Source organism: Stegastes partitus, unplaced genomic scaffold, assembly GCF_000690725.1.
Source record: "Stegastes partitus isolate 25-593 unplaced genomic scaffold, Stegastes_partitus-1.0.2 Scaffold267, whole genome shotgun sequence".
Classification (NCBI taxonomy): domain Eukaryota; kingdom Metazoa; phylum Chordata; class Actinopteri; family Pomacentridae; genus Stegastes; species Stegastes partitus.
In genome coordinates, this window is record NW_007577998.1 from 527,984 (window position 1) to 539,135 (window position 11,152).

The window sequence follows — 11,152 nt, forward strand, 5'->3', positions numbered from 1 at the left end:
TTAAACTAACAGTAAGCAGGGGGGGGAAGTATTAGCTACATGAGTTAAGAAATCAGCATCTGCAATATTTTTTGTTTTGTAAAAGAATTCAGAAAAATGTAAAATATTTCTTGCAAATAAAACACTATCTATTTGTAGTTGTATCCAATAAAAAGCTCATTAGGGGGCAGTGTTTCCAATCAAATAAATAATTAAAATTTCAGTATGTAGTGGAAATAAGTACCTCAGCATGATTTAATTTATTATCATATTTGAGTACTACTTGAGTTACTTTCCTCCGTGTAACATAATATGATGGTGGATATGATGGATATAATATGAAGTGTTGACTTTTTTTTTTTTGTTTTTGTTTTGTTTTTGTTTTTGGTTTTTGTTAAAGTAGTCAAAAAATTCTGCCAGGGGAAAAAAAAGAAAAGAAAGAATGAAAGAAAGAAAAAAAAGTGCATAAATAAAGTAATCACAACCCCTCCTTATGTAGCACGATCTCCAGTCAAATGAATTAGTCAGATTTTAGCATGTAGTGGAAATAAGTAAAGTATGTTCTGAGGGGACCAGTCGGTATTTATCTGTGTGTCTGTGGGAACGTGGAGCTGCTGACTGAACAGGGAGGAGCTGCGAAACTTTGCTGCCAACAGTTGATTCAGATGTTTGCGCTGCTGGCTGCGTTTTAACAACGATTTCACTACGATCACACGAGAGCTGAAAACCCTGTCAGTCGGCTGCTTCGGGGACTTTTTTTTTATGAACCGTGAAGTAAATCAATAAATCTATTATAATGGGAAGCTGGAAGAGTCACGTGCGCGCTGGACTGCAGCAGAGAGACCACAAAGAGAAAGTCCCCTTCGTTGGCGTTTTCACCAGCTGTAAGACTCATATCTGTTTACTGATGATTGTTTTTCCTCCTTTTTATTCAGGCTGTCGTTGGTGTTATAGCTTAAATGCACCTGTTTGTTGTCTTTCAGTGTCTGAGCTGGAGGACAGATTTGAAATCCGCGCACAGATCTTGGAGGATGTTCAGTCTGACAGGTTAGAAACGTAGAAATATCACTTTCTGCTGCTCTGGATGTCCAAAGTTTGATTTTCTGATTGTTTTAATTTCAGTTTCGAAGTAGGTGAAGTTGGGAAAAACACCAGACTCCTTCAACTCCAGCTGAGAGAGAGTGAAAACCTGTCAGGAAAGGTAATCCAATGACAAACCCCACAGTTTAAACCTCCTACTATAGGAAAAGCTTTTAGATATTATTCAACTAGATAATTTGAATTGCCCCTCGGGGATAAATCAAGTTATTTGAGTTGAATAGATAAGTAGCAGTTTGCATATATTAGTCAGAAATCTCAGGCATATATGAGGCAATCTGAAAACGGCTTTACCTTTTCACCTCCTAAAATGATCATTATTATGGAAATTAGCAGCGAAACGTTTAGGAGGCCCATACTGGCCATCTCTGATTGGTTTGTGCCGCCTTTGACCTTTAACCTGATGAGTTCCTCCCACTATTCAATCAGTTCCTCCTTTGTTTGGCCTCCCCAGTTGTCTCAGACTGTCTCTGACCTGACCACCGTCCTGCATCTGAAGGAGGCCGAGCTACAGCACTGGCAGTCACGGTAACTGACAGCACGATGGTCAACTATAGATATAATCCTAAGAGACGACAAAACATTGACTGTGAGACTGTAGTTTAGCTGTGTTTTTCTCAAAAGCAGCTGAAATGTAATAGTCAGACTCTATTCTGTCCTCCTGATAGATATCATGGAGCAGGTTGCACAAATTAAGAACTTTGCAGCACATTTTGACATCTAGAAAAGCTATTTTTAGTTAAAGCCCCATCAAGATCTGTTACAAAATAAACTAAAGAATAATATACTGAGCGTGTTGCATGTAATCTATTAAATCCTATACATTATTTTTAACATACCACAATTAGAAGAAGTATTCGTTGTTGCAGCATCTACACAACAGAATGGATGTCAGGAAACAACCAAGTTCACACCATATTGGAAACAAGTAGATCAATAGTGAGGTCATAGGTCAGGAATCACAAACTAGCACCAAATGTGTCCTCCATTTGCATCCAGCAGTGCCACACATCTGAGTTAATTCTTCCTGAAGGGCTTGGAGAAGTCTGTAGACATTTTAGGGGATAACACTGTCGGACATGTGCATCCAGAAATTTTTTTTTTTTTTTTAGATGACAAATAGTAGAGTTTTGGACATTTAAGTGCTTTGCCCTAACTGACAGCCGGCATGCAGCAGACCAACAGCCTGGTCTCGTCTTTGTCTTGTCATCTGTGTGAATAAAGCTGCATTTTAAGGTGGCTTTTTATTCTCACTGGTCACTCATCTGTGTCCCGGTCACGCTGTCCTGTCACCAGTTGAACAGCTCAAAAACTTGTGCACAGCTGACTAAATTAAACCCTTTGCTAATAATAAAGCTGCTTTTTCATGATGCATCATTGTAGTTTTAGCTGCATATGACAATCTGAATCACTGGCTGAACCACAAATCACCTCCATTCAGCCACTGTTGGAACCACCTTAATGAAGACGCATAAATCCCCCTCAGGCTGCCTGTTGTTCCTGTGTTTTAGTGTATGAGCTTGTGACCTACAAATCCAACATCTAAAGAGTCTAAAGTAACAGAACCACAACACGATCAATAAATCACCATTTTTATTGCTCGGCTCTTTCAGCGTGTCCCAGTACCGTCAAGAGGCCCTTTCTCTGGCTAAAGGGAGCAACGCCCTGAAGGCAACCCTTTCAGAGCTGGAGTTCACCGTAGAGTGTCAATCCAAAGAGTTAGCAGCCTTACGTCTGGAGCAGAAAGGACTGAAGGAAGCGTCGGGACAAGCTTGCAGGGAGAAGGAACGACTTCTGCAGCGATGGATGGAGGAGAAGAGGGAGGAGGCGGAGAGGCTGAATAGGTTCAACGACACACAGGAAAGGTAAAAGAATAATAAAAACCCATCTCTGTGTGATGTACAAAAATATGAATTTAGTCACTTTTAATGACAACATTGGACACTTTAAGTTGCCTGCTTTTCATTAGGTTTCAACATCTGGCCAAGCGGCTGAAGAAGCACTTCCAGAGGAGAATGAAAAAAGAGCGTGCTCCCATAGCAGAAAAGTCTCCATCAGCCATCCACAGTAAGAATTAGCATTCTGTTCTCAATACTAATACATAATGCAGCAGGTTATTATCACCTCACCTTAGTGCTGCCTTACTAAGACCCTTCATCAAGACCATCCTTTTCACCCTCTTAATTAAAGACCTCTCGTCCACGAGGTCAAGACAACAAGAGTGTCTTAATGGTGAAATGCTAATATGACCACAAAGCGCTAATGGCACCGATGAAGGCCCATTTAGCCTTTATTAAATTAATAAATTAATATTCTAAATCAGCTCGAAGCCCAACACCAAAGTGAGCATCAAGTGAATCCCACACAGTATCAAGATATGTTGTCCTTAAAACTCTATTTTAGGCTGTGAAAACACATTAATTAGAGTTAAAACGGTCGTCCAGGTCGCCTATAGGTGTATCGATTCTGCAGTTTCATAGGAAGAGAAGCTGTGATTTATCTTGTGTGCTTCAACCTGATTGTAAGAAACAAGTCTGCTGCTGCTCTTGATCTCATGATCATTTATCTCAAAATGTTGGTTGAATATGATCTTAAAACCTGAGACATGGTGAGTGTTAAAGTACATTTAAATCGATTATACCTACATTTAACTACTTTTAGGCCAACAAAACATAAAGTACTAGACTTGGCTATTGACATGGGTGCCTACAGGACACCTTACACTGAGGAAAATGAACCATTTTTTCCATTTAACCAAACATTCAGTTCATGAGTATTAGTCAAGTAAATACTTGATAGCTGTAAAGATAAAGACCAAACTAAGACTTAGGCTCATAACTAGTAATTGTAGGTCAATTGCTAGATAGTTGATCACCAACTCTTTTGATTGGTTCAATTGTTTAAGTCATTTTTTAGTAAATAACTGAACTGTTCTTTGGTTGCAGCTTCTCCAATTTGAGCTTTTCCTGTATATTATAGCAAACTCAATTCAAAACTCTGACTCTTGCCCACAATGAGAACAGCTCCCTCTTACCTGAACCCTCTCATTCCGGTCTACACTCCCTCCTGCTCACTACGCTTGACCAACAAAAACTACCTGATACGACCACCACAACAGGCCCGAGGTCGATAACTGGACTCTTCTCCTCTGTGGTTCCCTGGTGGTGGAACGAGTGACCAAACTCAGTTCCCTCTCAGTCTTTAAGGAAAGACTAAAGACCCAGCTCTTCACTGAACACCTTTACACTTTACAGACTGGGAAAAAATTTAATAAAAATTCCTATGACCTCCCACACAGCCTGCTATTGGCATCATCGCCCTGTCACACTTGAACTTGTTCTGTGGCACTTTTCCATATTGTTTTCTCCTGACTAGATCCCTGCTTGTGTTGTATCTGCTCTCAGATGTACGTCGCTTTAGATAGAAGCAAATTAAATTGTAGAATTTTAAACTAAACATCTCAACTGTGACGTGCAGAATTTTTGTCTCCTCCTTCTGGTCGTGAGAGTAATTACACAAACACTGTTGATCCATGCTGTAAACAACCTTTTTTTTTTAGACTCTAGTTAGTCCTCACAACACAGAGTTTCTTTCTTTTTATTTGGAGCCGCCAAAACTTTTCTTGGATGCCTCATATATTTTTGCACCACAAGCCCCACTATACTCTTAGTTAATGTAGCTTACTCAGCCTCCATCTTTATGGTTTCTTCCCTCTTCATCACTAGAAAAACCAATAACTGCTGGTCGAGCACAGTAATATCACCACAGACACCAGAACCAGATGCGTTTAAATTTAACAGATGTCACCTAAAACTCGACAGCTTTTAAAGTGATTTTTCACAATTTGCTCGCATTTCAAAGCCCAAATAACCAAACAGTTCATCAACAGCCCTGTTCGGTGAACTTCAGCTTGATGTTTTATAGAAGGAATAGATGGTAGCCTCTTGAGCTGTGTGACGAATGTAACCGAAAACATGCAATCCACCCTTTTTATCATCCTGTCCTCAGGGATCAATAATGTAACCGATACTCACCAGGGACACTCGGGCTACAAGCATGTCTCAGCTGCAGCTAAAGTCTGATAATCCCGCGGGATCCTGGAGACAAAAGGCTTTCTTCTCTGTGGTCTCATCTCTTCCTCAGTGCTTGTAGATGAAGAAATAATTGCCCATATGTGAGCGGCAGAACAATGACCAAGGAGCGACTCTTAGAGCAAATACTATCTGTATCTCTTTTTTCATTTAACGAAAAATGTATTTAAAAAAATGTTTAAGTTAGATTTAGTGCCAAATTTTACATTTATTGCTATAATCTAAGTCATCCTTTCTCAAGTGTTTTGTTTTAAATTGAATAACGTGGAACCTTTCTGATGCTAACTTTTTACATATATTTTAAAATAACATTTGAATTGTACATAGTTCTTATTAAAATGTAAAAATCAAAGTTACACCCAGATAAATGTAAGCTATTGTAATTAAGTATGTACGATTTTGTTTTCCCTGCTTGTAAAAAAATAAAGAAACTTTTATTCCAATATTGTTTCTTTTACTTGAAATCCTTCTTTGTCATTTGTCGTCCATCAGAAAAAAACTTTTCTGATTCAAAGTAAAGATGTTATTGTTTTTTTAAATACTTACTTGTATTTCGGGTGTTTGTGTAGCTTGTTGACATTTCCCACATAATTTAACTTTGTACATTTAAATAATTAGCTGTGTTTAAATATTCAATTTGCCACATGACTTCAATTAGTGAAACAAATCACAAACGTATTAAATATTTGTTTTTTTTCGAATACTGATCTCCATGACAATCTGGGATCAGATTTCAGATTGTTAGTTTGCTGCACGTTGCCATGGTCACCAGTGTTTGTATTAGTTCCGTTGTACAGTGTTTGTGTGTTTGTGTTGGTGAAACCACTCAGTGGACTCAACCTCTGAAACTGTCAAAATGGTAAAAGGTGGAAAGAGATATTCTTCAATGAGCAACGATGGCAAATGGGTAAGAAATTCTTCACTTCATTACGTAATTAAATCATAACATCCAAACCTTTAATGTGTAATTAGCTTTTCTTTCATTCTCTTCTCAGTTTGCTCATCCAGTTTCACCAGAAAACGAGTTAAAGACTCGTGAGACTTGTACAAGCACTGGGATCATGCTGACTCAGGTTAAGTCCTCGTTGCCTCAGGCTTTAAACTTTGAGCGCTATCCTAAATGGAAAACTCAGCAGGTGTGTTTAAAGACAACACAACGCTTGCCTTGTCTGTTAGTTTTTCACATTATAGTCACTGCAAAGGCCTCGGAGGATGTCCTTACACTTTCTGTCAAAGCATTTCTGCAGAGAACACCCACTGATCTTAACTCATTTACTGCATTTGGTTGTATTTAGTTGTCCTGCAATTATGAATGTCTTGATGCGGTTGCTTTACAGACATCCAGAGAGTATCCATTCTCTGCTCATGACAACAAGCACGCCTTAAAAGACGACATCTCTGCCTTCTCTCAAGTGAGTGTACAGTAAGAAATGTAAAAGATGATTTACTGTCGAGACCCATCCTTTTCAAAGTAAACCATGTCTTCTTTGCATCATGTTGGTCTGCACCAGGGTGCAGGACTGGGACTGAGGAAGTGTCTTGATGATCGCAGTCAGCACATCTCCCACTTCTGCCTGTGCCATGTCAGAGCCAACAGCAGCACCGAGGACAGGAACCTCTCGGTGTACCGGGCTGACTTCACAGGGAAGGCGGCTGTTAATGTCCCAACCAGAGCCAGGCGGTTCCCTCGCAACCACAACCAGAAGTCTGCAGAGGCAGCTTTGGCACAGCCAGGGGGGCAGTTCATGTGGTTTGGACAAGTTGACTCTGACCCCTCAGAGACCCTGAAAGTCTTGGCTGCTTCCAACTGCGAAGCACCTTCCAAACCCCAAGACATTCCTACATTTAAAGCACAGAAGGAGTCATTGAGAGAACATAGCAGAGAAAGAATGCAGCGGCGATCGCATAAAGAACCAATACTGAATACCAACTTTTCTCTTCCTGGCGTGTAAGCTGTATTCCAGAAAAGGCAAATAGGGAGCCTTAAAAACAAAAATTAGTTCCACAACTACCCTAATTTGAGGGAAAGTTGGACAAGGTAATGTTCTAATACTGTAAAACTGGTGCATCTTATATACTTTATGCGCCCTTGTGCATTTAAGTGCATGTGAGGACGCTGTTTTAGGGCATTAAGTTGCATCTAAATACACTTTAACAAGACTTCCTGGTCAATATTATAGGTCAATCTGCATCTGCATTTACCCTATTGTAGCACAATAGCATTGTATGTTAGATAGCTTAAAATAAGTCTTCCTAGCATAATGCCTTTTCTTTTTAAGACTTCAAAAAGTCTAGCATTAGTACAAAAAGTGTACTTCAATGCACTTCATATTGCTAAATTTGAACAGTGCCCTGATTTATCCGTGCATTTTGGTAACAGTCATACTCTACTTCTTGCTTGTCATAACCTGGTGCCTTACTAACCCACAATGCACGGCTGGTAACACTTCAGTCAGATCTTCAGGTGAGCCGTTCCTGCAGCAGCCGTGCATGTATCGCGGAGACGAAGGCAGCAGCTAATGTTGCCTCGAGCAACGACGGGGAGGCAGGCTACAGATGTTTTGGTAGACTCACTTCTTTCAAACTCCACACCTCCAGATTTCTTTCATTTTCACACTTTAAGCCTTCAAGCGCCTGAAGTTCTGTCACCTGTCAGACTGTACAGTTCCTTCTTCTACATGTGCAGCAGCTTCTCATAACACGAGTGCACTTTAGTTTATACCGTACAATAAAAAGCACATGTTAGCACATTATTCTGAGTGTATGTAAGTAACGGCAGCATCTAAAACACAATTACGGGAGGTTTTGATTTAATTATGGCGCCCTGTGAAGTGTTGGTAGTTCAAGGTGACGCCAGCAGAGGGCAGCAGGTCTACATGAGTCACCATTTGGCCTGCTGAGCCGCTGAGTTGTTCGGCGGCCAAGTTGTGCGAGAAATGTAATAACCGAAAACCCCTGTGTAATGTGCACGCTCTGCGAGAGAAAACGTAGGGGGGGGGGGAAATAATTAGAAAAAGAATCCAGCTATTTTTATTCAATGCATATCAACATGAAGACATTAAATTAGAGCATGTGAAATAAATTAAGCTTGATTTGAGTCATAATGCATGGGTTTGTTTCACCCCTGGGGATGAAAGGGATGGATATGTGTGTGTGTGTGTGTGTGTGTGTAGCCCATACAAGAGAAGAAGAAGAAGAGGAGGAGGAGGAAGCGTGGGAGCGAATGACAGAGAACACTGCTCAGAGAAAAGCACTTAAGTGAAGAGTATCCCCGACCACTCTCTCCAATAGCTGGTGTTTTCTCGGGAGTATGTTCTGACCAGCTGCTTTCTTTCTTTAAGTACTCGCCGGGGAGATGGGTTTTTCTCACAAGCTTTTCTTTCAGCTGTTGTAATTAGCTGATCCACATACAGCGCCGACCTTGTCGGAGTTTATTTCACTCTTAAAAGGTGACTTAGATCTCACAGTTCTTGCTTCTTCTTCTTTTAATAATGAAAGACAAGAAAGCTGTGAGACATCCAAACGGAACTTTTTGTGATTTCACTTTTAGATGATCTTACACACTCACGCCGCTGCCAAACAAACTGATCCCTTGTTGCAGGTGCACAATGTCGAGGGCCGTACCTCTGATGGCTCTATTTCACCCCCACTTTCGCTGTAAAACTCAAACAGAAGCCTGCTGTAAATTGCTCTTTAACACTGTTGGCAGTCGGGCCTCACCTAAATTAGCCTAAAACACCTTTTAAAGAGCAGAAGCGGTGCTGACGAGAGGAGAATAAGTGCATATTAATGCGAAACACCTGTGCTCGTGTTTGACAGTTGGTTCTGTCTGGTCTCGACTGGTTGTCTGACACCTCTGTCCCCTGTGGGTGCAAATTCGCAGACTACACTTTCCTTTGGACTCGCCACAACTCGAGCAACTCCTCCGCACTGAAGCCACCAACACTTCATAATCAGAAACTCTCATTAGCTCCGTCAAGGCTTCTAATACTTGACAGAGGAGTGCGAATTCTTGCTGGAAAAAAAAAAAAAAAAGCGTATCAATCACCAGTCGGCGCCCGCCGCCCGCCCGCCCGTGCCTGCTGTATGTGCCATGTTCGGCGAGATATGTGTGTGTTATATCGTGTAGAGGCAAGACCGCAAGTATATGTAAATACAGTTGCCTGGTGGAATATCAAACCTTCTCCCAAGGACAAAAGACACATCTCAGTAAACAAGCATTCAACCACCAAAGCCTTGCACTTCATGAATATTAAATCAGACACTTTGAATCCTCCCTCTTTGGTGTTAGGAGGCCCTAGTCTGGATTCTTACCATTTGCTGTGATTTATTCGCAGGTGCATGTGTCTCTTTGATGTGTTGAGTTGAGAGGTTTTGCACCTGTTAGAGAAAAAAAAAAAATGCTTTGAAAACAAGAGGTGGATTTGCCAGACAGTCAAAATAACAGCAACAGAGGAAGAAAGATTTGTGTTGCCATGGTACATTGTGTGTATGTGTGTGTGTGTTTTCTTTTCACACAAAAAAAAGGGCTGCTGTGGTGTTTTGACATATTCTGTTGTGTGCAGCAAAAATACTTTTTGTCAAACAAAATTACCTTCTTTTTTTTTTGGTTTTTGTCTCGTGTCAGCTTTGGCATCTGTTCTGACATTATGAAGTTGCGCATTTTGTCCATTACCTATTCATTAAAGATGGGTGACTTGAAAGAGAGTTGCTATGGAGATGCTGCAGTTAAATCACATATTCAAAGATTTTTTTTCTTTCTGTTTATTCTTTTGCCAATTATAACTAATGACTCGCGTCTTTGGTTTCGGTGTATATTTTTTTTTTGCTCCTCTTCTATCTTATATCTTTTTTTAATGAGACGTCAAGGCTCGCGGTATGAATTTTTTTCCTCACGTCTCGTTCAAACATCCAGCATCCCGTCCAAACTGCGACTCTAAACGCCGTTGGAGTTGACTCGGGTGGCTGGGTTAAACTACGCCAAACTGGAAGACTCCTTCCAATCTCCTGTCAGTCATTCCACTTGCAGTACTTCCAATTCCCTGGCAGCCTCTCTCTCTTTTTTTTTTTTTTCTCCTCCAGCAGCCAGTTTGGTTTGTGTCCCCTGGCAGCCAGTGGTCCTTGTTGCAGTAATGGTTAGGGGCCCTCCAGAGTCTGAGGGTGGTGATAAAGGTGGCTGGCTATCTCATTTCCACAGAGGACCAGATAACATCCTGAGAACATTCCCATCACTGGAGGAGTTTGTTCAGTCGAGATAAGAGTTCCCCCCCTGCTAAAAGAAGCTCTGCGGGTGTGTATTTACGTGTCTCTTTTTTTTTTGTACATGTGTGTTTAAATGGAATACTTTGGGCTGTGCTAGCTGCAGTCCTGTCCGTGTTCGCGGCTGCGAGGGCCGCCGGCCCGGCGCAGAGCAGCTCCGTGGACACACCGCCTCGAAACATCAGACCTACCCTCGCACTAAATCGCATTCCTCCATGTATTTTTCAAACCTCCGACACAGTTTGCATGCTAATTCGTGTGTAGGTGGTGAGAATAATTACATTAGGCTGGTTGTAAACAAAGGCCTACAAGCTGCAGTCTGTTCAAGTATCCCACCCGAGAGAGAACAAGAGGAACACTTTGCACGATGGATGGATGGATTCGTAATGCATAGTTTATATGAAGAAAATTAGATGGCTGTCGAGATTAAATAAAACGATTGGCTTCGTGTGTGTCTTTAGTCGTTCAATGCGGCGTTTTTCAGGCAGAATCCGTGTTTCGGTTCCTTGATCTTGTTATACAGCGTGTTGAGAGAAAGGGGGCAACAATGCAGAGACAAGAACGGACACTTCTCTGCTCACTTTTACAGCTCGAACAGCCCGGATTGCCACATGTGTTCAATGTTACCAAGTGTTTCATCACTACTTAAGAAGCTCCACCTCTCAGTTCCTTCCCCACTGCTGCTTCATAACCGCATCATCACAGCATTTTAATCTCATTAGGTA

At 41.2% G+C, this 11,152-nt stretch overlaps 2 protein-coding genes across 2 annotated transcripts; both read left to right on the plus strand.

Annotated features, from left to right (window-relative positions):
* Positions 1-775: 775 nt before the first annotated feature.
* LOC103357686 (autophagy-related protein 16-1) lies at positions 776-5,611 on the plus strand. The gene is made up of 7 exons (XM_008282353.1): positions 776-863; positions 963-1,026; positions 1,102-1,180; positions 1,532-1,605; positions 2,691-2,942; positions 3,047-3,144; positions 5,086-5,611. The coding sequence occupies exons 1-7, from the start codon at positions 776-778 to the stop codon at positions 5,157-5,159; spliced, it is 729 nt and encodes a 242-aa protein (XP_008280575.1). The 3' UTR covers positions 5,160-5,611.
* A 413-nt stretch (positions 5,612-6,024) lies between these two features.
* tex36 (testis expressed 36) lies at positions 6,025-7,120 on the plus strand. The gene is made up of 4 exons (XM_008282354.1): positions 6,025-6,075; positions 6,164-6,304; positions 6,506-6,580; positions 6,680-7,120. Exons 1-4 carry the CDS (start codon positions 6,025-6,027, stop codon positions 7,118-7,120), a joined length of 708 nt encoding a protein of 235 aa, XP_008280576.1.
* Positions 7,121-11,152: the final 4,032 nt, after the last annotated feature.